Source organism: Neopsephotus bourkii, unplaced genomic scaffold (assembly GCF_033783945.1).
Source record: "Neopsephotus bourkii isolate Nb327-2 ecotype Australia unplaced genomic scaffold, CSIRO-AGI_Nbou_v1 NB_1250, whole genome shotgun sequence".
Lineage (NCBI taxonomy): Eukaryota > Metazoa > Chordata > Aves > Psittaciformes > Psittacidae > Neopsephotus > Neopsephotus bourkii.
Window position 1 is genome coordinate 5,292,125 of NW_026901735.1, and position 27,817 is coordinate 5,319,941.

Sequence of the window (27,817 nt, forward strand, 5' to 3'; positions counted from 1 at the left end):
AAATAAGGAGCAAGATCCTACAAGCCTTAGGTGAAGAAGCTCTTCCCTGTGAGGGTGCTGAGGCGCTGGCACAGGGTGCCCAGAGAAGCTGTGGCTGCCCCATCCCTGGCAGTGCTCAAGGCCAGGTTGGACACAGGGGCTTGGAGCAAGCTGCTCCAGTGGAAGGGGTCCCTGCCCGTGGCAGGGGTTGGAGCTGGAGGAGCTTTGAGATCCCTTCAACACAAACCAGGCTGGCAGTCTATGATCCTATGAAACTGGGGGCTTCTCCCCAGCTGCAAGGGACACACACCCAGACCTGTCATGGCCAGGGACAGCCACAACACCCCAAAGGCAGCTTGTTCCTGTGGGGCTTCTAGATACTTCTTTTTGTTTCAGAACAACACTGACTGCACCAAAATTCTCACCTTTCTCTGCTATCTCTATACATTTTGTGCTATCGATCCCTTAATAGAATCATAGAATCCGTAGAATCCTATGGAACTTCTGCCTAAGAGCTCAGCTCAGTCTCCCCTCGGGCAGGTTCAAGCCATTCCCCTTGGCCTGTCCCTGCAGGCCCTTGTCCCAAGCCCCTCTCCAGGTTTCTTGTCAGCACCCCTCGTACATGCCACAGGTCAGGACACAGGGACGGGGACACTGACCTTTGTCCCCCCTGCTCCCCTGGCAGCACTTGGGGAAGAGCCAAGGCTTTGGTCTCAGCTGGGTTTTCGCATTCCTCACAGATTCCTCTGCTTTTTGACCTTCAATCTTTTGTTTTTAGACTGAGTTCTTTTTCTGGCTTACACAGCAGTTCTTTTCCTCGTTGTATTTATCTGCCCTTGCACCCTCAGCCAGAGCTGCACAGAGGCATTACAGCCCAAATCCTGCTTGGAGGCAATGCATCCTAAATCCTGCACAGAGTCAATACATCCCAAATCCTCCACAGAGTCAATACATCCCAAATCCTCCACAGAGTCAATACATCCCAAATCCTGCTTGGAGGCAATGCATCCCAAATCCTGCACGGAGTCAATACATCCCAAATCCTGTACGGAGTCAATACATCCCAAATCCTGCACGGAGTCAATACATCCCAAATCCTGCATGGAGTCAATACATCCCAAATCCTGCATGGAGTCAATACATCCCAAATCCTGTACAGAGAGTCAATACATCCCAAATCCTGCATGGAGTCAATACATCCCAAATCCTGCATGGAGTCAATGCATCCCAAATCCTGCACGGAGTCAATACATCCCAAATCCCGCATGGAATCAATGCATCCCAAATCCTGCACAGAGTCAATACATCCCAAATCCTGCACGGAGTCAATACATCCCTCCTTGGCCTCTGAATTGCCATGACCCTGAGCCCTGGCATCACCCTCATCATGCCTCTGCTTCCTCACCTCCCAGGCAGTGGGTTTGCTGTTTATCACCCTATTGTTATTTCTCCTACTCATTTCTGAGTCTCTGCTTGTTGCAAACAGGGGACAAAGGGCCCTGAGCTGCTATGTGGGAATACAAAACAGTCGGATCTTCAAATGGGTAGTGATGGGGGAGGCACCTCATCTTATGGCTTTTAAGCCCTGCTACCAAGTAATGTGATGGATTACACGGGGCACAGGCAATGGCCAGAGCCTCTCTATTTCTTTTATTGGGGAAGTTAACTAGGAACATAAAACCCACTTTATGTGCAAGAAGGGTGGGAGGGAAGGAGAAAATTTGCACTCTCAGAACTGGCTTTTTAACTATTATTTTGGGTTATCTCAAACAAAGGAGGTGTCTGTATGACAGGACCCAAATAGGACTGTGCCCAAGCCCAAAACCCAGGGGAGCCCATTTACTGAAGGATTGTCTCCTGTATTCAAGCAGGGATGCTCTCATTCCTCTTCCTCCTTGTCCTGCATAAAGAAACAGCCTCAGCGCAGGGCAAAGGCTCATGCAAAGCTTGGCTTCCAGTGGATACTGGGGATGCTGGGGAGGGACTCTTCATTAGGGACTGTAGTGATAGGACAAGGGGTAATGGGTTAAAACTGAAACAGGGGAAGTTTAGATTGGATCTAAGGAGGAAATTCTTTCCTGTGAGGGTGGTGAGGCACTGGAATGGGTTGCCCAGGGAGGTTGTGAATGCTCCATCCCTGGCAGTGTTCAAGGCCAGGTTGGACAGAGCCTTGGGTGCCATGGTTTAGTGTGAGGTGTCCCTGCCCATGGCAGGGGGGTTGGAACTGGATGATCTTAAGGTCCTTTCCAACCCTAACTGTTCTGTGATTCTATTCTATTCTACGGCACTGGGCATAGCTCACACACAGACACCGGCAGCACAGGGATAAGCAGCAACAAAGATTTATTTACAGCTTTGAGCAGTAACACGGCCACAGCGATGCACCGGGGAGAAACTCCAGGGAGAAGACTCAGCGGGAGACACCAGCAGAGCCCCGACACAGGGAGGCACACACACACACATACAGACACACATACACACACACATACACACACATACACACACACACACACATACACACACATACACACACACACACACATACACACACACACACACACACACACACACACACATACACGGTGTCTTGGGTCAGTACAAAATCACCATTGCTTTACAAAAGGCGCCAGGTTCACAGTAAGGTACCAAAGGGGAGCGCGGCGGTGAGGAAGGACGAGGGATGCGAGTCCCTGCTGGTATTTGGCCCATGAAAATGCACCGTAGAACGACTCCTGTAGAAAACCCCCACCCCAAAGGCTCCATGCATGCACACTCATGGGGTTTACACCTCCTGTAGGACTCAAGGCTTTAAAACAAGCGCTCAGGCGGCTCTCCTGGGGCAATGACATCTGCGAGCCCTGTCCTGCCGCCGGGCGCTGCATGCGGTGGCCGCTCTGCAGGAAGCACTTTGCAGCAGGGATGGATGAGACACAAGAGCAAGGAAAAGCAGGGAGCAGCCCCCCTGCCCGGCACTTGGCGCTGGCAGAGCTGCCTGCCATGGCCAGGCTGCTTTCATAGCCTAAAATCCCCTCCCACCATCGCCTCCTCCCCTCGTGCCCAACGCTTCAACAGAAAACAGCGCACCCGTTTCGGCTCTTTCTAGATCTGTGTTTAAAAAAAGCCCAGACCTCATGCGAGGGTCATGGGAAAATCTTGCTTAAATAGGATTTCATTGCAGGGTGGAAGATCTGTGTCATCCCAGCCCAGGAGCTCCGGGGAATGGAAAGGCCACGGGGACAGCAGTGATGGTCCCACTGCTCCCACCAATCCCATCGAGAACGGGATGCGGAGCCTCACCTGCATTTTCACCTTGACCCACAGGCAGGCAATGAGAAGCAGAGATCTCACTGAGCAGATGCCTGATGGCTTCAGGAGAGCACCAGGGCAAAGCTGCCTCTGTCAGCGAGGGCAAACATCAGGGGCTCCGCCAACAGCAGGAGGATGCGGGTGGCTCGGTGGGGATAAAAGCCATGCAGGGATGTGCTGAGGTTTCACCTTCACATCCCTAACAAAGCCAGTCAGCTCCCCCTGCTCTGCCATGGGGCCACTCTCCAAACAAAACATAGGAATAGTGACACTTCAGCAATTAACATTTGCCTGGGCTCCTCTGATTCGTCAAATGGGTGTTGTGGAGGGACAGCTTTCCTGCCCTCCTGCTGAGCCACCCACGGCAGACTGCAGCTTCCTGCAGAATTCCCCAAAATTGATGCTAAAATTCAGCTTTTTTTTCTTTTTTAACCTTTAAAAATACACATCTGGCTTTATTTTTCTTTAAATATATAGTCTATAAAATAAGGCAACTTGAGGAGACAAAAAGAGCATCCCCATTGCTTAGGTACTGCAGTCCTGCCACCAAGGAGGGTCACAGTACTTCCAGTTGAGACAAGCCATCCCATCCAGCCACAAAGCTCCTGCACATGAGAGAAGAGGAGCGACATGCTCATCAGAAGATGCTGTCAATGGTGGGAAGTGCCTGGGCACAGCTCTCAGCAGCCCCAGCACGTGTCCTGAGGAAGGGAAGGCTCTCATCCCTCTGGGGTTTGTGGCAAAGGAGCTGCTCCTGCCAGGAATGCTGCAGCAGGAACGGCGTGGGGAACACCCCATCTCCAGGGGAATTCAGGGACAAAGGCAGCACAGAAGATGGAATGGCCTGATTTCTCCCCAGAACTGAAGCACACATTGAAAGAGATCTTTGGGAGAAACTCTTATGACTGTATCTTGTAGTCAAAGCTATAAACAAAGGTAAGCACAAAGGAGTTCAACGCATCCCCAGCACAGATCCTGCTCGGTGTCACAGCACTGCATGAAAACTGGACTGTACAGCAGCTTGTTCTGACAGGAACTGCCTCTCTCTCTATGGAAGAAACACAAGTGTGTGTTTTACCTCCAAAGTCTTCCCTCTTTTACGTGTATTAATGCTGGAAATGTGATCTTCACATTCCAAGCTTTGTAGTGTACACCTTTTCCCTGTTGCTCTCCAGTTCCCACTGGGCTGGGCCGTGCTTTGTAGAGCTTTCTTTTTGTAAGAAATAAAGCTAATAGAAAATAACTTATAGGAAAAAACCCCACGAACAACAAACAACTAGAGAGGAACCTACGGAAAACAGCACTGTGGAGCAACAGGGTGGCACGCTGCAGCTCAAACAGCAACTGGGTTTGTACAGGGACATCATGGCAAACTGTGTAAACCTGGTATGGCCATTACCTGATCTCTGTGTGCACTTGACCATAGACAAGAACACTTCGTAGCCTCCAAAGAGAATAAACCCACCTTATTCCAGCAGACTTGACCTTATAGACAAAGACCTTTTCACCCTGGTACTGGCTATAACCATGTACCCACCGATGACACCCAGTACACCCAGGGAAGGGACACAAGATACCACACAGTCGCCTAAACTGAGCACAGCCCCAGCACCGCACAGAGAAACTGAATCCATGATGGAATCAACTCTTGGTCCTTGGACAAGCTGTTTAGTTCTCCTCATCCGAGAGGATGGGGGGGATCTTGCTGGAAAGCAGGGTGTACACGTACGGCCAGATCTTGTTGGTCTCTGTGCCCGAGAAGGAGTGAAGGATGCCCCTGCTCCTGGAAGAGAGATGGAGAGAGAAGTGACCACCAACCCTGCCTGAGGACAGGGGTGTTTGAGGGCAGGTTGCCCATTGGCAGGCTGGAAGCTCACCAATGGCTTTTTGGGTGAGAGGATGGGGATGAAGGGGATGAGCAGTTGTGTTCACTGGTAGGAGCCCAGCTGCACTCACGGATGAACCAAACCCATGTAACCACGAATAACCACATTACCCAGGACACAGCTCACCCTCACCCCCCTAAAGACCATTCTATAAAGTGCTTTACAGATGTAAATCAGCAGGATTTATCCATGTGCTTAAGCGAGTAGGAAACTCATGGCCCCAGTTCTCCTCCCTCCCCTGCAAGGGCACCTTTGCCACCTTCTGGTTTCATAAATGCTTCTGGGTGCTTGCTCCCGTTCAGTAGTGGATTGCCACCAACAGCATCCATCTGTTCCCAGCTCGGTCCCAAACTACCAGCACTGTGGAAGGGACAAGCCCTGAAATGTGCCTGTGCTCACAGTAGTCCCATCCAAGCCTCTTGCCAATCACCCTGTGCTTTACCTAAACTGACTTCTTGCCCTGTATGGTTTTTATAGGGTGACTGTGCAGCACACACCACCCTGGACCCGCACAGCACAGAGCTGCTCTCTGCAGCATCTCCATCCCCACCTCAGTGATGGCTCTGCATGGGCAGGGCAGGGTGTGGGGCACCTCAGAGCTTGTGCCTGGTTTTACGGTCACACTGTGGGTTATTCCACACGGTCCCACTCACTTGTACATCTCTATCACTGGCTTTGCAGCATCTTTGTATTTTCTGAGCCTGGCAGCAACGGCCTCAGGTCTGTCGTCCTCGCTCTGGACCAGCGGCTCACCCGTCAGGTCATCAACACCCTGCAGAAGGCAAACACCATCGAGGGGATGCAGCCCCAGCCCCATCACTGCAGCTCCCTCCCATGCTCTGCTGGCAAATGCCTTGTCCTGTTCCGCATCCATCGAGCATCTCCAGAAGAGATTCAGAGCAGCCCTGAGGAGAAGGACTTGGGGGTGCTGGTCGATGAGAAAATGAACATGAGCCGGCTTCAGTGTGCGCTTGCAGCCCAGAAACCAACCGTATCCTGGGCTGCATCCAAAGGAGCGTGACCAGCAGGGCGAAGGAGGTGATCCTGCCCCTCTGCTCTGCTCTCATGAGACCTCACCTGGAGCATTGTGTGCAGTTCTGGTGTCCTCAACATAAAAAGGACATGGATCTGTTGGAACAAGTCCAGAGGAGGCCACGAGGATGCTCAGGGGCTGGAGCACCTCCTGTATGGAGATAGGCTGAGAAAGTTGGGGCTGTTCAGCCTGGAGAAGAGAAGGCTGCGTGGAGACCTCAGAGCAGCTTCCAGTATCTGAAGGGGGCCTATAGGGATGCTGGGGATGGACTCTTCATTAGGGACTGTAGTGACAGGACAAGGGGTAATGGGTTCAAACTGAAACAGGGGAAGTTTAGATTGGATATAAGGAAGAAATTCTTTCCTGTGAGGGTGGTGAGGCACTGGAATGGGTGCCCAGGGAGGTTGTGAATGCTCCATCCCTGGCAGTGTTTAAGGCCAGGCTGGACAGAGCCCTGGTTTAGTGTGAGGTGTCCCTGCCCATGACAGGGAGTTGGAACTGGATGATCTTAAGGTCCTTTCCAACCCTGACTATTCCATGATTCTACAAATCCCATTTTCCTAACTAATATTTAGCATAACCCCTTCAGGCTGGCTCCCGAGGGCAAAGCCCTCCACTGCTCAGCACTCGCTCCCTGGGACGTCTTCCCCTATACTTATTTATGACCGCAGCTCCCACAGAAAAGGTTTCTCTCATCTCTTCCTCTGCGAGCTGCTCCCAGCCAGCACCACAGGGATGCCGCAGGCTCCTACCCGGACATGAGGAGGGTTGAAGTCCATGTTGTACACCCTCCCGCTGGCTGGGTGGACCCAGCGCGCGCTCAGGCGATCCTTCAGCGTCTCAAAGGGGATGTTCAAGCTGATGACCAGGTCCAGCTCACAGATCCTGTCCAGCGCCTCGGCTTGCCCCAGCGTGCGAGGGAAACCTGTGCAGACACAGCATCAGGAAGGGGCTGTGGTGAGAGGCAGGAAAGCAGCAGCGATGGAACCAAACCCACCGCCCCGGAGCTGCAGAACCAGCGCAGCTCTCGCTCTAGCACAAGCGGTGTGAGAGTCAGGCATCCACCATATGGCTGCAATAAAAAATAGCTCCTACAGCACTGACTCCCAAAATACATCACACAGGTCGCTGTGGGCTCATGTTTTCCTGCAAAGTCGTGTCTGATGCTGGGCTAGATCCCTGCGGAGGGGCTGGTGCTGGTGGAAGCATCTGTTCTTGCCATCAGACTGCAACAAGGGGTGGCTCCAAGCGGGTCCCCTCTTCAGTCTTCTCTGCTGATAACACCCTTTTTTAAATGTTTTTAATCTTGTAGGGTGCCCAGAGAAGCTGTGGCTGCCCCATCCCTGGCACTGTTCAAGGCCATGGACACAGGGGCTTGGAGCAAGCTGCTCCAGTGGAAGGGGTCCCTGCCCGTGGCCGGGGCTGGAGCTGGATGGATGAGCTTTAAGGTCCCTTCCAACCCAAACCAGGCTGGGATTCTGTGATTACCTCCATATTCACTGACCATTTCAAAGACATCGGCAGATTGGCAAGGGAAGGTTTCTACCCCTATAACAGCCATGGCTACACATCCCTACACATCACACCTGCCTGTGCCCAGCGCCGCAGCTCAGCGCAACCCATCCTGCCCCATCCCCTAACCAGGCCCCAAAGCAGGTCCTAGAGCTGCCACCAGCCCTTGCAAGCTCCCAGGCCACCTCCAGCACTGCACCAGAGCTGCTGGGATGCAGCTTCACCACTGAGGGCTGCAGGAGCTCCTGGCAAACCCTTTGAGCTCCTCTCACTGCTTCCCTTGCTGGTTTGCTCTCAGTGTCTTCTCCACCCACACCTCAGGTGGCTTTCAGGCTCGGCATGAAGAGCTCCTTTGCACACATGGGGAGGTGATCAGAGGTTTTTCTTGGCTTGCCTCCAGCCCCACTCTGCTCCCTGGCTCCGCTTTATGAAACACCCATTCCTTTCCCAGCCTTTCCCCTCTCCCGGCCACAAGCCAAGGGCTCAGCTGGACACGCACGTGCTGCTGCTTAGGGCAGATGTCTCTGCCAGCAGCTCAGCTCCCGCCTCTCCTTCCACGACCATCCAAGATCTCTTTCGTGGTGCTGCCAAGCCACAGGCAGCAGAACAGAGTTTGAAGGGAGCTGGGATGTTCCCACCGGCAGGAATGCCGGCAGCACACTCACCGTCCAGCAGCCAGTGCTGCTCTCGCCGCTTCTCCAGCTCCGTCATCATCATGCGTGTGATGACGTGGTCGGGCACCAGAAGGCCTCGCTCAAGGTACTGCTTTGCCAAGACACCAACTTCTGTTCAAGGGAAGCAAAGGAAAAAGAGGGAGAAAAGGAAAAACCCATGACATTTCCAATTAAAAACCAGCGCTCCCCCTCAAATTCTGCCTGTCCTCCCAAATTGCTCATCCAGGATGGTTTTGGCAGCATCCCTCTGCTCAGAGCTGCTGCTCCTGATAGCTGGAGGCCATGAGGTCCTTTTGGTGCTGTACAAATCGGAATGCTTGAAATCCCCATGAGGAGGAACACAACAAGCAGCAGATGAGCTGTGGCAGCCCTGCTGTCAATCGCACCCTCCCTGCCATGCCTGTGCACGCACAATGGTTTTGGAAACAGCACCCATGTGGTTACAGGTGGCACTGGCATGAATACTAAATGTCCCAAAGGTACTGGACCAGCAGCAAGGGATGTGCCAACTCCACACACCTCCAACGGTGGCACGGTCACCCCATCCCGGACCACAGACCTCGTTAAGTACAAACATGGAACCCCAGCCTGGTTTGGGTTGGAAGGGACCTTAAAGCTCACCCAACTCCAACACCTTCCACTGGAGCAGCTTGCTCCAAGCCCCTGTGTCCAACCTGGCCTTGAGCACTGCCAGGGATGGGGCAGCCACAGCTTCTCTGGGCACCCTGTGCCAGCGCCTCAGCACCCTCACAGGGAAGAGCTTCTGCCTAAGAGCTCAGCTCAGTCTCCCCTCGGGCAGGTTCAAGCCATTCCCCTTGGCCTGTCCCTACAGGCCCTTGTCCCAAGCCCCTCTCCAGCTTTCCTGCAGCCCCTTTAAGTACTAGAAGACAGCTCCCCATCCGAAGGGCTTTAAGACTTCAAAGCCTCAAGTTAATATACAGTCAGATAAGAAAATTGTTCCCAAGATGAAATGCTCGATAACCTCATTGTGGTGTAACTGCAATGCAAATATCCCTTACCAGGCTCCTGCTGGCTCTCCCCCACATCACTCAGCTGGAGCCAGCAGTGCTGAGGAGAAGCCCACAGTGGTTTCTGCACAGGTTACACCATGTCTGGATCCACCTGGCATCACCCAGGATGTAATAAGAGTTTATTCTGCTTATATTTTTATTGCAGCTGGGGTGGAGCAAACATTACTCCAAGGAGAGATGCAATAATTCCAATTGCTTCTTACTTACTGGTTGCCTGGGATTCTCTTTTGGCCACCCAGGGACACAAAGAAACTCATTGGAAAATGCAAATAGTCTTTACCACCATGTGTGACCTGTCCTGGTCCTGCCACAAGAAGAGGTCCAGCCTCTCTCCTCTTGCACCAGGACCCTGTGGACACCTCTGCTCTCTTCCCGCAGCAGCTGAAATAGTGTTTGTCACCAGAAGTTAACAACCCTGCAATGGGTTTGGGGAGATTTCTGCTGAGGACAGCACAGTTTTGCCCCTCAGGGTGTAGGAACTCCCTTACAAAAGCCATGGGTTCCTGCACTGGGAGGCAGGCTCTGGCTTTCCAAACCGCAGCGAGCTGTCAAAGCCAAAGGCACGCACAGCTGAACTCCTGAGCTGCAGGAAGGGGGCTTGCACAGCACACAGCTCCTGGAGAGGGCTCATCCCATCATACAGGGAACCCAGTGCAGCCTGCACGGGTCCCCTGGGAGCAGGCGGCTGGGATAGAATCATAGAATAGTTAGGGTTGGAAAGGACCTTAAGATCATCCAGTTCCAAACCCCCTGACATGGGCAGGGACACCTCGCTCTAAACCATATCACCCAAGGCCTCGTCCAACCTGGCCTTGAACACTGCCAGGGATGGAGCATTCACAACCTCCCTGGGCAACCCATTCCAGTGCCTCATCACCCTCACAGGAAAGAATTTCCTCCTTAGATCCAATCTAAACTTCCCCTGTTTCAGTTTGAACCCATCACCCCTTGTCCTGTCACTACAGTCCCTAATGAAGGGATGTGCACAGGAAACCTCTGAGTGCAGAGGCTGCGTGGCAGGGAAGCGGCGCTGCCAGCCGAGCCACGCTTCCCGCTTGGAACCCCACCTGTGTCCAACAGGGACTGGCAGCAGGCACTGACTCATGGGTCTGCAGGGCTGAGTCACCGCAGGGATGGGCACCACATCCCTGTCTCCCATGAAGGCATTTCAGTTCCCTGCTCGGAGCCACAGCGGCTGCCAGGCACCGGGAGCAGAAAATACCTTTTTCCAATGACATGTGCTTTTGTGTGTGTCGCCAGGGCTGCTGGCAGCCAGCCTGCCTGGAAAAGCAAAGGACACGGGGATGGAAAGAATACAGGATGCCTTATGCAACCGGCACAGAGACCCGCCAGGGCATAAATATTATCACATCTGCCTGCAGATTTGAACATTCATTCACATGGTCTGCACATTGCCACGGGCCTGCAGGGCAGAGCTGATCCCAGAGCACAGCCCGGGAGCCATGGAGCTGCAGGAGAAGGTCCCAAGGAACGCTGGCCATCCCAGGGAATCGCTACTGGAGCTGGGCTTGGTGCTGCAAACTGAGTTGTGAAGTCTGGAAATGCAGCTCTGCATCTCAGAGGCTGCACGTTCCCCACTGCCCTGATATGGGTGGATGGATCTCCACTGCTCCACAACAGATGGACGATTCCTGCTGCCAGGAATTCTGCTCCTCTGTGTGCCCCCTGTGTGCTGGGTCGACAAAACAGCATGGGGATGTGCACTGGGACAGAGAGGCATGCACCAGCATGGGGGAAAGCACGACCATGCACCAGCACAGGGTGCTGACTGCTTCCACACAGGTCCTGGAGGCTCCCCCTGCTCCAAAACACATGTAGCAGCACCACCTCTCCTCTCACAGAGGGAACGGGCACGTATCCTGCATGAAGGACCTGAGAGCTGCCTGGTACCCAGATCCCCAACACCCGGGATGTGCTGGAGAACATCATCCCTGCAGCACAGCCCTGCTCCCACAGTGTTCCTCAAGGCAACTTTATCTTCATCACAGGCTGCAGGGACAGGCCAAGGGGAATGGCCTGAACCTGCCCGAGGGGAGACTGAGCTGAGCTCTTAGGCAGAAGCTCTTCCCTGTGAGGGTGCTGAGGCGCTGGCACAGGGTGCCCAGAGAAGCTGTGGCTGCCCCATCCCTGGCAGTGTTCAAGGCCAGGTTGGACACAGGGGCTTGGAGCAAGCTGCTCCAGGGGAAGGGGTCCCTGCCCGTGGCAGGGGTTGGAGCTGGGTGAGCTTTGAGGTCCCTTCCAACCCAAATCCAGCTGTGATTCCATGATCTCCAGTTTTAATTTGTTATCCCCTTTCCAGCCGCACCAGCCTCAGAGCCCAACCTGCTCCATGCAAGCCCCCCAGTGCAGCACTCCCACAAAGGGGAGCAGGGCTTGGGCAGCCCTTCCTGACCCTGGTGGAAGATCCTGGTTCCCCTGTGTGAGGAGCTGGGGCTCACCCCTATTGCGCTGCCCAGCACCAAGGCAAGCAATCCCCATTGCTACAGCCGGGTGCAGAGAGGGGCTGCATGCACTGCTCTGCAGTTACGCCAGGTAGCAAGGGGCTCCTTAGATGCTGCTCATGCTGCCTAACCTGGGCTGGCACTGGGTGCTCCCAGGAGTGCTGAGCTCAGTGCAAAACAGCCTTTTGACTCATGGGCTTAATCCCATTAATCTAATGACCATGGGTTCAGTCTGCCCTTTAATGCATGGGATGTCAAGCTCTCTGTGGCTCCTTCCCCCGTGCGGCCCTGATCTGCAGCCATCCCTCCTTATAAAAGCAACAGCCCCAAGAGACATCTCCAGCCCCCGAGGCCATAAGCAGCAAAACAGCCACCCAGGACCGGGCTGGAGGAGGGGCTGTTCCCAAACACGGCGCTCGCTCGGCAGCCTCCAGCCCCTGTGTGATAGATAACCCCGGACACTCTGCCCAACGGCACAACCTTCAGCGTGATTCTGTTTTTATTTAGGCTGCAGCACACAGTCTGGAGTTAATGGAGAGGAGAAACCCTGGATGGTTAATAGGGGACTGGCCACAGCTGCTTGTGCACCAGCACAATCAAGCTGCAACGGCTCCAAACATCACCCCAGTTTTGGGACCCCTGGATCTTGCTCCCAGTGTGGATGATCCATCCAGGACCCTCACTCCCATCCCATCCCCACCAGCGGGATGTGACTTTGGGGAGCTGGAGCCTGATATGGCCCCAAATTCAGCCCATGACCTGTTCATTTGATGGACAGTGGGGTCTGTCTGTGGGGTGGCTGCTCCTGGACATAAAGGCGAAGCACGGACCCTATGGAAAACCAGAGGGCTGGCAGGCTGCATCTCCTGGGCTCAGCTCCAACCGGCAGCAAAGCCCATGACCCATGGAAAAGGTGGGGAGAAAGTCCATGGGGCTCAGCCATGCACAGCCCACATCCCCTCCAGCCTTTCTTCTGTGCTTCCTTTGGTTGATGCCAACAAACAAAACCCATCAGGAGGAGGGGACAGGAACCACTTTTGCCTCCAGTGAAGCACATGAAAGGGAGCGCAGGGACAGACACAAGTCCCACGTGTCTCTGGGGGGATGCTGACCCTCAGCCAAAGCCACTTGGAAAAGAAATCAAGTTGTATTGCAAATTAACTGCCGAGTCCTGATAAGACCCCAAGATGCTGCCAACACCAGAGCAACCCCCTGCGTGCTGGGGCAAGTACTGGCAAGGAAATCACTCACCACCCTCCAGCACCCCTGCTTAGCACCAGAATCAGTTTCTAAGCCTTCCAAGACCTTTAAAAAGGCCCTTTTCTGCAGCAGAATGGCCACTCGCTAAGCGAGACACTATTAACAGACAAATGTGTGATAGCCGAGGCACTCATAGGGTTGCTGTAGCAAAGCTTCAAGCCCTTCAGCATGCGTTCAGATGCTTCACCCGGCTGTATAGTGAAGTCCTGGATCCCCAGAGCTGCTGACACCCAAGCCTGATCCCCACAACCACAGCTTCTTTACGTCTTGCAATGGCAAGTGGGAAAATCCCCTGTGCACCGAGGTCTCCTCACCATCCTCAGCCCAAGATGACTCTAAAAGCACTGGACAGATGCATCCCTTTGGGGTGATGACTCTGAGACGATTCCGTTTGGAGCCAAGGCCCCCAGCTGCCCTAAAATGCAAATCCAGTGGCGCAGATGGTAAAACCCAAGAGCAGAGACTACTTGCACCTAGCTTCCCCTGAGCTGGCGCTCGGCAGCACAGTCCTGTTACAGCTTGTCCAAAGCAAACAGCAGAAAATAAATAGCAAATAGCTGCAGCTTACTGAGAGCCCTAACCAGAGCCTGAGTCAAAGGTGGGATGAGAACGTCATGCCAGCTGCACCAAAAACCAGGGCTCACTGACTTCTGAGCAGGTTTACCAGCATTTCTCAGTGTTGCTTCCCTTGGGAAACCGGAGTTACACGATGTGCTTTGGGAAACACCTCTCACAGCCCCCTTTTTCCTTCCCCAGTGTCCCCAGAGGAGCTCTACAGCACGAGTATGAACTGAAATATAGGATTGAGGGAATACGCTCATTTAGGGCTTGACTGCGTGAGTACCCAGGTGGACACAGAGCCTCCCTGCACTGCCCCGTTCGCTTTTCACGCAGGCGTTTTGTGCAGCAGCCAAAGCAGCCATGGGGATTTTCCTAAATTTGAGCCTCCCCCCAAAGGAAATAATATTGTCCCGTTTATCTGTAAAAGAACATCTGGGTATCTGTAAAGGAGCGCCCAGCGCTGGGCTGTGTGAAACGCCCTTACTGGAGCACACAGCTCTCCAAAACTTTACCCCTCCTCTGTTCTCTGCCTTGTTTTGTGCTGCTGCTGCTTCACCGTTCCTCTGCCCGGTGAGTCAGCCTCCCCCCTGGGTCAGTCTTGCACACGTTAGCAGAGGAGAGGAGGAACAGTTGGAATAAGAAACATGCTGGGATTGCCTAATGGATGCTGCAGAGGAACGGGAGCACAAGGTGGGGTGCAGCATGCCCACTCCTGAGCGTCGCCGGGACTGGGGAGCATCTCGCAGCACTGCCCGGGGCACGAACACAGCAGAGACCATCTGTTCTCCCCAGGGCTTTGGACCTGGAAGGGAGCTTCATAAGGGGCGGAGACACACACCAGCACAACAGAACGCCCGCTGGGTTTGCCACAGGGGCTGGTTTAACCCAGCGCACCACAGCACCCGGTGACCCACGGTAATAGTCCCAGTGGGATCTCCCCCGTGCATGAATGCACGTTCCCAACCCATCCCTTCCAGTGTGGTTGCACAGGCATCACCACCCTTTCAGCCATCTGCTCTCCACCGCTCTGCAGTTTATACCCCATTCCCGTACACGGGGCAAGCCGTGTCCCCCGCTGCCACCGTTAACCATCGGTGCCCGAGCAGACGGGTTATTCCTACCGGCTTCCCCGCTCGGCACGGGAACGAAACCATTACACACCGTCGGCTTATCACAGCACCAGACCCCACTTTCATCGGGCAGCCTGGGAGCTCCGGCTGGAGGGAGAAGGCAATGAATGAGCTGTGCCAACCTCACGGAGAGAAAACAACCCGGAGTGTACCCGGACGGGGGGGCTCCCATCCCCATCCTCATCTCCATCACCATCCCCATCCCCATCGCCGCCCCGCTGCCCTCCGTTGCACCCCGCGGGCACTCACCCCCGCCGCCGTCGAGGCTCTCCCTCAGGAACTGGCCGCTGGAGAGATGCTGCAGCCCGAAGCTGCGGGCGATCCTCTCGCACACCGTCCCCTTCCCCGAGCCGGGGGGTCCCAGCACCACCGCCCGCAACAGCTTGGAGGCCATGGCCGGCTGTCGGAGCCCGGCCCGGGGTCCGCGGGGCAGGACAGCTCGCCAGCCGGCCCCAGCCCCTCCGAGCCGTGCCGAGCCGTGCCGCTCCCCCCGCATCCAGCCGCCGCCGCGGCCCGTACACATCAGCAGGGCGGGGGGGAGCCCCCGCGGCCAGCACTGCCCGCCCCCCATCCGCCCGCCCCCTCGGGCCGCAGCACCCTGGGACTTGTAGTCCCGGAGCCCGCCCGCCCGCCCCAGGCCGCGGCTCGACGGGGCCCCCCATGGCACGGATCCGCCGCCGAGAGGGGAACGGCGGAGGGGTCCGGCCCCGGGGTTGACGGCTGTATAAAGGCAGCCGGCTGCTCTATGGCCGGTGCGCGTCCTGCAACGGGGCAGGGCAACAAGAGGCCGCTGCGGGGCTGACCCGCACGGAGGCAGTGCGGCCTTGCGGGGCTAAAAGCGGGTTGAAAACGCACAGGGTGCAAACGCCCACGTTGGAGCTGCAGTTTAAACGCAACCTGCAACCGCAGCCTTTGACAAGCGGCTTGCAAACGCGCATCCCATAAGCATTTGTTATCACGTCGAAGGGTCGGTCTGCTCCAAGCTGGTGACAACGGTGGCGGTGGGGATGTGTCGCTCATTGCGTGTGTGTGATGTCCGCATTGGGACGCCATGGAGAGGGGACACCCCCATTCCCATCATATGGATAACGGGAACGGGGAAAGCGCGCGCTTGTGCACCCACCGGGTGCCCCCGCCCCGGAAGCGGCCGTCACATGGCGGCGCGGCGCTGCCATAAACACACCAAGATGGCGGCCCTCACGCCGTCAGCCCGTGCTGCGTCATGTCGCCCACCGGCCCCGGCCTTCAGGTGGGTCCTTTATGGCCCGGTGCCGCCCGACGGGGGGGGGGTACGTGAGGGGAGGGGGGGAGCGGGCGGCGGGTTCCCCGCCGCCCGCTCCCCCCCCTCCCCTCACGTACCCCCCCCCGTCGGGCGGCACCGGGGCGCGGCGCTCCCCCGTTGCGCACTATGATTTTCTGGGCCGCGCTGTTTACGCGGGCGGGGCCTGGCGCTGCCGCTTGACAGGCCCCGAGGAGGCCTCTGGATGGGTTCGAGCGTTCCGGACGGACGGAGGGGAGACGGGTGAGGTGCGGGTCGGGGTCTGGTTCTCGGTTGAGGTGAGCGGTGAGGGGTGGCCGGGCCCGTTGGGGTTGGGGAAGCGCTGTCGATGGGGAGGAGAGTTGTTATGGGGCTGGGCCCCTCTCACACAGCCGCTCTCCCCGTTCCTCTTCGCACCGTTCTATCGTAACCGGCTGTTTCTTTCCTCTTCAGGGCTTTATTTCTGGGCCATAGCCCCGTAATGAAGGTGGAAATCAGATTTGCTCCCTTTTCACACCTCATCCCCCCGGCTCGTAGTTGAGACCCCGGGGGAGTGGCGGGCGTGTGGGTTGTGGCCGGGGCACGTCGGTAATCCCATCGCTGGGATGCTAAAGGAATTCCGGTGCACATAAGTAACAAAACACATCCCAAAATATGCAGAGTCGCCAGCCCCTTTCAGGAGCAGAAACTGGCAGCAAACACTGGAAACTCGAGGGTTTTTCTTAAAAGTATATGGAAATATGCAATGCTTTTGCAATCGCAAGGGCAAAAAGAGTGTGTTAGGCTCCAAAACTAATGCAGGTTTTGCTTATAAAGGGGTTTCTTTAGGGAATAATGGTGACCCTCCTTAGGGTTTTTGTATCAGGTCTGTGTAGCTTTAGTCTGACCAAGTAAAAATCAACAGGTGAGCGTGAGATGCAAGGAAAGGAACTGTGTGTGCATTGGAGTAAGAGCTGGATCCTCAAGAGAAAATGGCATCAGCCCTTAGAATACGTAACTGCAACCTTTGTGCCAGGGGGTGCCGGGCAGGAACTGTTCGCCTTTGTGGTCTCATAACTTCTGCCTTTAAACAGCATTATAGTAACTCCTGAGAGCATGGAATAGAATGTGGAAAGAGCAGTCAAGGCATACTGGAGCTATAAAATGACATCTCCTCCCGTCACTTCAGCCTGTGAAGCACAGGATTCTCAATGCCATTCTGTGGAAGTCAGTAGAATTTTTCTCTTGGAGTGGTGTTGTAGGAACACCTCAGAGCGAGAGCAAATGGTTCATTACTTACACAGCTTCAGAAGTCACCGTTGTACGTACACAGCCTGTTAACGTGCTTTACCAAGCTGTTGTCTCTGTTTTGTTCTAGCAGCCACAGACTCTGATGCTTAATCTACAAACGGTGGTAAATCCGTGCGTTTGAGGGGATGTGTTTAAGCACCCGTGCCTTACGTCAGGATTGTGTAATCTGTTGGCTGTCCCCCTTTTATGTAATGTATGTTTGTAGTTGGGTTTAAAACACACAAATGTTTTTTTCCCACTGCGTGCTTCCCTCAGATAGTTCGTGGTTGTCTCTCCGTTGCCCTCTGGAGTTGAAACCCTGCAAGACACCGTGTTGATGGCTGGAGCCCACTGACTGGTGCGTATTTCTCTCTTTAACAGCAGTCTCTGTAACACCTCGGGACGTGCTCTTCTCCAGGTGAGTTGTGTGGAGTGTTAGGCTGCTGCTGGAGTTTCTGCTTCCTCCTGGTGTAAACGTGAGAGCACCCTGGACCAGTGAATGCCATCACCACTCAAAATGAACTTCTGAAAAACTTAATCATACATTAACTTCTTCTGTAACACATTAACTTCTATTGTGTAAAACTGATGTTTTTGAAACTCTTTTCAGAACTTGATCTGTTTGATTCTCTTAACCAAAGTGCATGTGTGTAGAAATATTTCCATGATCTTTTTCAGCAGTGCCTGTTTTTAGGGAAGAAAACAGAAAAAGGGAAGGAGGTAAAAATACAGGTTGATGTAAGGTTGTAATGTGATCAGTTTGTGGTGGAACTGTTTATTTCACAACTTTATATTTGTACCCTATGACCTAAAAATGCCACTGAGCCTTTAGGCCCCTCATGTGCTTACTGCAGCTGCAGCCCCTGGTGAACACAGCTGGGTGCTGCTCCCCTCAGAGCCCTGGTGCTGGTGCTGTTAGCGATCCCCCTCCTCAGCTGTTGCAGGCAGTGTAGCTCCGTTAACTCACCTGGCTCTCTGCCATTCCCCCCAGTGACTGGTTGGTGACATTCAATACTCAAGCAGCATAAGCCAAATGCTGCTGTCTTAACTCCAGTGGATTTAAGGGGGAAGAGAAGAGTCCCCCTGTTCTCTGTGGTGATACCGGTAGAGCAGTTAGTTACCCCATCTCCATTAAATCCAGCATTGGTGGATGTAGCCAGCAGAAGCTACTACTTAAAACCACTTTGAGCTGCATTGCAGAAGCCACTGTAGTGATTAAGATAACAAATTAGCCAGATAATTAGTGCTGGACTAAAACCCCTGATGCAAAGCCACTTCTGTTGAACGCTCCTGAGCTTTTCACCTGGCAGATGGACACTGGTTGGGGTGATGCTGTGTTTCTGAGACGTGGAAGGGATGAGGAGGTGGAGGATGTGCCTGCTGGGCTCGGCAGTGTTGTGGAGGGGCCGCAATGACTGACAGGCTGCCCTGGCTCAGTTATCACAGTGCTGATGCTGTCTCTTGTAAAGGTACAGTACTGTGATAACTGAAGGATGGCAGCCATCTGAGCTTCTCTGAGCCCCATGGATGCACGAACGGCGCAGCAGCGTCCTCCTGAAGCAGAGTGTGCTCATTTTAAATGTATCCTTTGCATAAAAGTGAAAGGTTAATGTTGTCTTTGAATAAAATATTGAACTTCACTGAGAGTTTGCCTGGTAACTGACTGCTTTGCCTTGGAAGATGCATTCCAAAAGTGGTGTGCTTTGGAGATCTTCAACAATGGCTCAGGAAACAGGGCCCTGTGCAGCACAGTAAGGTATTGAAGAGCGGAGGGGTGGGTCAGTGGGTGATACTTGGTACCAGAGCAAATGTAAACAACTGTAGCAGCACAGGAAATAAAGCCTTTTTAAGATACTCTTTAATACATCTTGTTAAAGATACCATGAGCTTGGCTAGCTTGTTTCCTAACTCATTTTCATGTGTCTCAATACATGGCAATCACAAGCACTGCTACAGGCTGGGTGGAGGGTGGGTGGAGCTGCCCTGAGGAGAGGGACTTGGGCATGTTGGCCCATGAGAAGCTCCCCATGAGCTGGCTTCAGTGTGTGCTTGAGCCCAGAACTGCCCTGTGTGCTGGGCTGCACCCCCAGAGCGTGAGCAGCAGCTCAGGGAGGGGATCCTGCCCCTCTGCTGTGCTCTGGGGACACCCCCCTGCAGCCCTGATCCAGCTCTGGGGCAGCAGCACAAGAGGGACGTGGAGCTGTTGGAGCGAGTGCAGAGGAGGCCATGGAGATGCTGCGAGGGCTGGAGCAGCTCTGCTCTGGAGCCAGGCTGAGAGAGCTGGGCTGGGGCAGCCTGGAGAAGAGAAGGCTCCTGAAGGGGAGACCTGAGAGCAGCTCCAGTGCCTAAAGGGGCTGCAGGAAAGCTGGAGAGGGGCTTGGGACAAGGGCCTGTAGGGACAGGCCAAGGGGAATGGCTTGAACCTGCCCGAGGGGAGACTGAGCTGAGCTCTTAGGCAGAAGCTCTTCCCTGTGAGGGTGCTGAGGGGCTGGCACAGGGTGCCCAGAGAAGCTGTGGCTGCCCCATCCCTGGCAGTGCTCAAGGCCAGGTTGGACACAGGGGCTTGGAGCAAGCTGCTCCAGTGGAAGGGGTCCCTGCCCATGGCAGGGGTTGGAGCTGGAGGAGCTTTAAGGTCCCTTCCAACACTAACCGTTTTTAAGAATTTCTATGGAATAGGTGGTAGGGAATGGGCTATTTCAGTCTGATGAGTATGGTGCAGTGGCAGATAGCAATGCACCTGCTGGTACTGTCCCTTGCAGGGTTTGCCTGGCTTCTCTGCCCCGGTGAGTGACAGACTGCAGATTTCCTGGGTCATTTCTGTAACGATATTATTGAAATGTCCAGAAAGAAGGAGGTTTCTCGGGGGACTTGCTCTTGGTGGAGGCTGGTGAATTAAATGGTGTAGGAGTGGGGCCGGGCTGCAGTGCTGGAGCATGACAGCAGAGGGGCCCAGCGGGCCAGACTGCGTTGGGGAGTGTGAAATCCGAGGGGGGTTGCATAAAATAAGCAGAGACTTGTTACTGCAGTGCCTGTTCCCCAGGGCCCCCTCATCCCAGGAAGCGGATGGCCCTCAGGCTGCCGACGCTGGGGCCGCAGTCTCCAGCGGTCCCCATTAATTCCTGATACCAACATTAAGTGTGGGCATTGACCTGGTGGTGTTTAGGAATACTCTTCCTTCTGGACTGGGTGATTCATGGCTGTCCGGGGCTTTGCCCTGTGCTTCCCTGCACAGCCCTGGCCGCTCCGGGGAGAGAATGGGGATTAGCTCAATCAGTGCTCTGCTCCAACATGGCAATTAGATGGGTTATGTTACTCCTCTGATCGTCTTTACTGGAAGGGATCTGCCAGACAGTGCTGTTGGCCATGTCTGAGGGCCCAGACGGGGTCAGTGCTGTGCAGCTCTGATGGAACGTTTGCCAGCCTGCGTCATTTAACAGGGGAAATTGTTACTGCTGTTGTGATAGTGGCTTGAGCCTGCGTCTGGAGGAGGATTCTGGTGCACTCGATACTGCACGTGATAGAAAAGACATCGTGGCACCAAGTGTTTAAGTTCTAGATGGATTAAAATCTGAGCAGAGTCAACCCTCAGCTTCTTCTCTGCCTCTTTCCAAAGCCTGCAGGGATTTACCAGGGCAGGAATACGCTCATCCCAAAAATGAGAGATGGTCATCTCCCATGGCTGCATCCATTCCTCACTGTACAACAGCAGCTCCTCTTCCATGTGCTGTGCTAAGCTCCTGTTTTGGTTGTAGGATGAATGGGAGAGAAGGGGAGCTGTGGGATCTTGGGAGTGGGAGCATTTGTAAGCTTCCAGGCTGGCCAGGGCTCGATTTCATCTCTTTGTACCTATTTCTGCTGTTGTTTTAGGATCCAGCAGGTGCTCAGGAAATGTTCATCCCCTTTCCTGGGGGAAAGGCGGGCAGCAATGGAGTTTGGAGCTGGAAATAACGTGACGTTCAGCCATGTCCTCCCTCCTTCCCATAGCAAGTAAGGTCACTGCTCAGAGGCAGATAGGTTTGTTATGAACCAGGTCCTCACCTGCCAAGCCTAGGGTCAGATTTGAGGGTTAATGACCAACCTGGCTGGCTTAGAGGGACGTGCAGCAGAGCTGCTCACTGTGTGCTGGAGCACGCGTTGGGTGCTGGTGAAAGACAGCAAAGAGCGTGTTCAAATGACATGTGCCTCTGGCTTCAGGCTGTGCTTCTCGTTTCCTGTTACAAGTACAGCTCCGAGCTCTGGCATGGGACAGGAACTGAAACACTGTCTGTGCCTGAAAACAACACCTCTCCAACAAGATTTACTGGGAGCCCTGATCTTCCTCCCAGGCTGAGCGGATGGAGAGTCCATCTCTTCTTCCTGTGGCTTCCTACTGAGGTGATAATGGGACAGACTTCTGATAAATACGGGTGGGTTTGCTATGTCTAAATATTGCTGCACGCGAACAATGCAACTATCGAGTCTTTTTTGGCAGTGGAGCACTTCCTCCCACAAGTGATGTTAAAGCAGAGATGTAAACAACATGCACATAGTGATACATCCCATCACTCTCTGCTCACAAGGAAGGTCTCTGAGGCCCATCCGTTTTCTGATAAAGCTATCTGTAATGGATGGGTTTGATCCCAAGACAAGGCAGCTCGCTCGTGACACGGCTCTGCTGTCATTCCAGATGGATTTGTTCTAATCCGGTGGTTCTCAGGCTGTTTCATCAGGAAAGTCCCTTTTCCCATCTGGAGGCTGTCTCCTTCCCACCCACGTTCTGCATGAGGAGAGCAGGAGCACTGCTCCTGTGACATCTCCTTGGGGCTATGGATCTGCAGACAAGGGTGGCTGTTCTGTTCCTGGCTTTCATCCACAAATTCTCCTTTTAAGGGCCCCGAGCAAGCTGGCCAGCTGCTGTCAGGATAAAAGACTTCCACTGTGAGCCTGCACTCAGCCTTGAAACCAGGTGAGGATGTTGCCTTTCCCCAACATGCTGGTTTTTAAAGGCTGTGACTTGTGTGACTGTTCAGAGTGAAGCATCCATACTAAAAAGCCTCAGTTTAGCAGCACTAAAATAGAAAGGATCCTTCCCAGCAGAGTTTCAAGCACACACAGTTGTTGTTTCAAAGTCCAGAGGTGCCCCATAGGAATCAGGCTGTTTTAATTACTGTTCATTCAGATTTCCTCTAGCTAGTGCAGAGCAATTGACCTTGAACTTTAATCCAGACCTTCTTGCTTAAACATCTTTACAAATCAAGTAGCCCAATTGCAGTGTCTCGATATGTGCACGTATTAGATGTACCAGAAGGTAACTCGGTTCTGGGTCAGGTTAGGCAATTCCTGAATGTGCTGGTTTGGGCTGGGGTGGAGTTAGTTTTCTTCATAGTAGCCAGTATGGGGGCTATATTTTGGATTTGTGATGAAACCAGCATTAATGATGGAGAGATGTTTTCATTATTGCCGACCAGTGCTTACACGGAATCGAGACACAGCCTGCTCCTCACACCACCCACCAGCAAGTAGGCTGGGCTACACAAGGAACGCGGAGGGGACACAGGCAAGACAGCTAATCCCAGTTGACCCAAGGGATATTCCAGACCATGGGACACCCTGCTCAGCATATAAAACCGGGTAAAGAAGGAGAAAGGCATCTGTCCTCTCAAGTCACCATTACTTGTGAAGGAGATCTGCTTTCCTGATGGCTGAACAATGATCTGTCAATCTGTCAAGGTGGTGAATGAATTCCCTGTGCACAGCTTTTGCTTTTCCTGCCCTAGTGGAAGGTGTCCCTGTCCGTGGCAGGCGTTGGAACTGGATGAGCTTTAACGTCCCTTCCAACCCAAACCATTCTATGGTTCTATGATTATCTCAACCCATGAAATTTCTCACCTTTACCCTTCTGATTCACTTCCCCATCCCACCAGCGGAGACAGTGAGCAGCTGTGTGGGGCTCAGTTGCTGGCTGGGGTTAAACCACAACCCTGAACATGACCCCGGGGATGCTGGACAAAGCAGAATGGAGAAAAACAAGTTGAAGACGTTGGTGCAGCCTGTGTGATCAGAAACGCCACCAGCTCAGCCATGCAACATCATTCCTCATCAGATGTGGAGGTGTTTTCGTGCATGCCAGCTCCAAACACTGCTGTTAGAGCACCCTGCCTGCAAAATCTCATGAGCTTCACAAGAATTCATTCATTACAAATGTGCTCAGCTCAGCTGTGGTATTAGCTTCACTTTCTCAGAGTCAGGTGAGATCAGTGTGTGCTCACTCCTTTTCCCCAGTGAGGGGTCCTTTCCCACTCAGTGCAAATGCTGTGTAGGAGCAATAATGGCAATTACGCGTGCCTGTTACTGGGAAAAGCAGTCTCCAGAAGTACTGTGTGATCAGGGGATGACACCATCATTTCTCTTTCCTGCATAAGCTGTTTCTGACTGTATCTCACATTTAGGAGATAGCAACTAGCTGAGTTGTTGGATAATATCTAAACCTCATGTTGTTGTCATTTGCTTGATTCCCAAAGGGAAAATGTGACTTTAATTGATGCCTGACTGGGGACAAAGCCACTCACTGGGAACGGAGTGTTTCGGTGTGGTGCAGTGTCAGAGTTGCCGCTGTCATTGCTGTATTGAGACAGATGATAGTGTCAGGGTTGTGCAACTTGGTACATAATTTGCTCCTCATAACATTTCACAGGAGGAGGAGAGGGGCATGGATCTATGTGTGGATTAATATACTCTTACATGAGATCATGTATTTAAGTTGGGCTACTGTTACAGGCTTTCTGGGACCTAACACTGCTGGAGCCAGAGGAGAGACTCCTCTTGACTCCAAAGGGCTTTGGCTCAGACTTGTACTTCAGATCATAGGCAAACTTCTGATCCCAATCTTAAGCTCCCCATTCACTTCAAGAGGACAAGAGCTGCACTTTGTCTGGGTTTTGTTTGGTACGCAGGGATGTGTGCCTGACACTGGAAATAGCCTCATGCAGCTGTAGCAGAGAACAGGGTAAAAAGGAGTGTGAGGCCACTTGGGAGGGAAGCAGCTCTTGGTTTGGGTGGTTCCCTGGATAGTCTGGAATTGGACACTGAGCCCCAAACACAGCCCAGGACAGGTCAGTCCCCAGTGCTGTGCACACGTGATCTCCTTAAATTAAGGCAAAATCATTAACATTTGGTGCTGTGCTGCTGCTGGTCAGTACTGAGAAGCTGTGGCTGCCCCATCCCTGGCAGTGTTCAAGGCCAGGTTGGACACAGGGGCTTGGAGCAAGCTGCTCCAGTGGAAGGGGTCCCTGCCCATGGCAGGGGATTGGAACTGGGTGAGCTTTAAGGTCCCTTCCAGTAGAAACCATTCTGTAATTCTATTGCCAAGGGAGCACAGAAGTTATGGGGAGGCAGCTTGTGGTGCAGGAGGGGAGGAGAAGGCAAGTGGTATCAGCACTCCCTCTGCTACAGTTTGCTGCCTCCTCCCTGCAGTGAATGTGAGAGCTTGCTATCGACTGCCCTCCATTTTAATTAAGTCCAGGAGCAGGCACAGTACACTGAATAATTCAAGAGGGACATGTGTTTAAACACTGGCAAAGCTTCAGATTCCACCCAAAAATCAGTCTGTGAGAGAGCAAATGGATCCTGGTGAGGTGGTGGTGGGTGGACAACAGTTACGGATCACATCCCAACACCTTTGTGTTGCTCCAGCCAAGAAGATGCCATCTGTGGCTCCCGTTCTTGCTGCTGGGACAAACTGGGGCTGATGGTGGTAGAAAGTTCATGGCAGTGAGTCAAGGGCTGCAGGCACAAGGGCAACACCAGCACAGGCAGTTTTGGTTGGTGGCAGAAAAGAGCTCATAGCAGAGAGTTCTGGAGAAGGGGCTGGTAGAGGAGTAGGTGAGGCCAGTAGCAGGGCTCAACATCAGCAGTTATAATGGTTACTCTGAAGTTACAGGAGTAGTGGTTTTCCATAACTGGGAGTTTCACCTCCTGCGTTTGTTTTCTCATAAAGAGAACATGCCTTTAACAAAAACACACAAGCAAAACCATGAGCACACAGCTGCCCTTCAGGGTCAGTGTTTTGGAGCTCCAGAGCAGAAGTGATCCTTCCAGAGGGAAGTGGATGAGGAGGAGTCAGTACCTTTCCTGTGGAAGCTCATTGATAAAGGCTGCACCGGTTCAGATGGGCGCGGATCAGTCGGGACAACGTGAGAGGCTCCATGTCCGTGTTCCTGATGCGTGGCTGGGTTACCTGCTGATCTGGTGTATTCCATGTGCAAGCAACTTCCTTAAACGTGTTGCCTTCATGTTCCCAGGGTGATAAAGAGTCACATGTTTGTTTCAGAACGATTCCCACCCAGGGCAGAACAACAACATCCCAAGGCAACGTGATGCTGCCCCTCCAGCATCCAAAGCCTTGCTGCATCCTGCTTTGAAATGCACTGCTCTAGGGGACCCTGGAAATGAACATTTGCTAACGAAGGCTAATTAATGTCAGGTGTAAAAGTGGCATCCTGCTGCAGTTGCATTTGCCTTCTTATTAAAGGAAAACTCAATCACAATCCACAGTGGGTGTTTTAGCTGAAAATTTATTAGAGGAACACAGTGTCTGTTTAGTTCCTTCTTAGTCTAAGGATTTTTCACTTGTTCACCCCTTTAACTCAGCTAAGTTAATGTGCCACAGCCTTCTAAAACAATCACATGGAATATAGAGTTTCATTTAAAGGAAATGAGGAAAACCAGTTACATAAAATGGGAGAAAAATCCTGCTTTTCACCTCCACAGGTTTCATGGAATGAAGTGGCAACATCAGCTGTTTTCACCAGATACATTGCAACCTGAGTGCTTTCAGTCCATTTGAACCCCATAGCTAACAATATCCAAATGCACTGTAGCCATTACCCTCTCACTGTAGGCTTCGCCATTCCAATGCAACCCTTGCTCTGACAGATCACTGACATCTTTCATTTTTCTCTTCCCATTCCCTCTCACAACAGCCCCATGGTCCTGCTGAATCCATGATGCAGATGGTTAAGCAGCACAGCAGGGTGAAGGCAAAGTCAGGGGCACTAAGCTGCTGATGGTGATACTACTCATCCTTAACGGGCTTGGGAAGAAGGCCACATTTCTTCGGGTCTGGAGTTTGCTTGCCCTCCTGGTTGTATTTCTATACCCTCTGTGCCATTATGAGCAATGTGATCTTAATCCTCTATCTCCATACAATGGAGGGAGGAGGAATGTAGCAAACCCCACATAAAAAAATGCTGTTTTTTAACACACACCAAGGAAATGGAGTTCCCAAAGAGCACATGAGAAAACCAGGAGTGACAGAATGTGCTTTGGAAGCTGGCCAAGCAGGACTGCACATCCTGCCTGCTCGTCACTTGTTAAAGATCCCAGACATGCTGCATGCTCTACGTTACGTGTGTTCTCCTGAGACAGGGGCATCTGGATGCAGGACACTGACCTGAGAATTGCCCCCAGCCATGTAAACAAGCTCTGGGGTCTGTGGAACGTGAGGGATGTGGATCAATGGTGTGCATCATTCCAGAGGGGTGAACGCTTTGGTGACAAATGTGGCGTTTCCAACCCTAAAACTTGAACTAGAATTAAAGCCAACGTTAATTATTGCTCTGGTTGAGGTCAGTCTCTGCTTTGTCCTTCCCCTCCAGTTCCAGTTAGTGCCAGACTTGTCCTTATAAAACCAGCTGTTGCACATGTAGCTTTTCTGGGATTTATATATATATATATCATATGTATTTATATATATGGAACTAGTATATAAGCAAGTGTGTCTAGCTCTAGTGGTATGGCAGGCAGGGAGCCAGGCAGCAAGTGGGTACATGTGAACTGTGCCAGCACCAAACTCATCCTTCTGGAGATGGCTGTGCTGGAAAATAGATGAGCTGAACAAAATGCATTTGAGGATTGGGCAGTATTGATTTGGCTTTCTGCCTTTTGTTAGTCTGCTTAAAGCACAATAAAAAAGTCACTCACCGAATTTGACTTCAGTGGAGGGGGGGTCAGAAGTGGATTTGGAGCTGGCCACCATCACCACCCTGCTCCATTACGTCTCAGAACAATGATGGCTGAGACAAGAAGCCAGGGCTGGAGCAGCTCTGCTCTGGAGCCAGGCTGAGAGAGCTGGGCTGGGGCAGCCTGGAGAAGAGAAGGCTCCTGAAGGGGAGACCTGAGAGCAGCTCCAGTGCCTAAAGGGGCTGCAGGAAAGCTGGAGAGGGGCTTGGGACAAGGGCCTGTAGGGACAGGCCAAGGGGAATGGCTTGAACCTGCCCGAGGGGAGACTGAGCTGAGCTCTTAGGCAGAAGCTCTTCCCTGTGAGGGTGCTGAGGCGCTGGCACAGGGTGCCCAGAGAAGCTGTGGCTGCCCCATCCCTGGCAGCCCTTTAAGGTCCCTTCCAACCCAAACCAGGCTGGGAATCTATGATTTAGGCTGCACTGGTTGCAGTGTGCCAGCTGCCAGGCCACAGGCACTG

At 53.2% G+C, this 27,817-nt stretch overlaps 1 protein-coding gene and 1 long non-coding RNA gene across 4 annotated transcripts; one reads left to right on the top strand and one right to left on the bottom strand.

Moving 5' to 3' along the window:
* Positions 1-4,730: 4,730 nt before the first annotated feature.
* On the bottom strand, positions 4,731-16,075 carry AK4 (adenylate kinase 4). 3 transcript variants are annotated; one of them, XM_061364918.1, is made up of 5 exons: positions 15,958-16,075; positions 8,382-8,501; positions 6,957-7,129; positions 5,825-5,943; positions 4,731-5,068 (listed from the first exon to the last, which is right to left on the bottom strand). In XM_061364918.1, the coding sequence occupies exons 1-5, from the start codon at positions 16,007-16,009 to the stop codon at positions 4,954-4,956; spliced, it is 579 nt and encodes a 192-aa protein (XP_061220902.1). In that variant the 5' UTR covers positions 16,010-16,075; the 3' UTR covers positions 4,731-4,953. The 3 variants fall into 3 exon arrangements, 2 of the variants coding, with proteins under 2 accessions (XP_061220902.1, XP_061220901.1); XM_061364917.1 differs by lacking the exon at positions 15,958-16,075 and adding an exon at positions 15,084-15,334; XR_009727167.1 differs by lacking the exon at positions 15,958-16,075 and adding an exon at positions 15,084-15,334 and having other exon boundaries at positions 4,959-5,068; positions 5,722-5,943.
* Positions 16,076-21,089: 5,014 nt separating this feature from the next.
* Positions 21,090-26,960, top strand: LOC133218472 (uncharacterized). The gene is made up of 2 exons (XR_009727168.1): positions 21,090-22,306; positions 23,265-26,960. It is a non-coding gene; the product is annotated as an uncharacterized LOC133218472 (long non-coding RNA).
* The last annotated feature ends 857 nt before the right edge of the window (positions 26,961-27,817 follow it).

Coding starts and splice junctions, on each gene's coding strand:
- AK4 (XM_061364917.1), bottom strand. CDS start 15,330: ATGCGGGGGGAGCGGCACGGCTCGGCACGGCTCGGAGGGGCTGGGGCC. Junction 8,502..15,083: donor GAGCCTCGACGGCGGCGGGG/GTGAGTGCCCGC, acceptor TCCCTTGAACAG/AAGTTGGTGTCTTGGCAAAG. Junction 5,944..6,956: donor TCAACCCTCCTCATGTCCGG/GTAGGAGCCTGC, acceptor TGCCTTCTGCAG/GGTGTTGATGACCTGACGGG.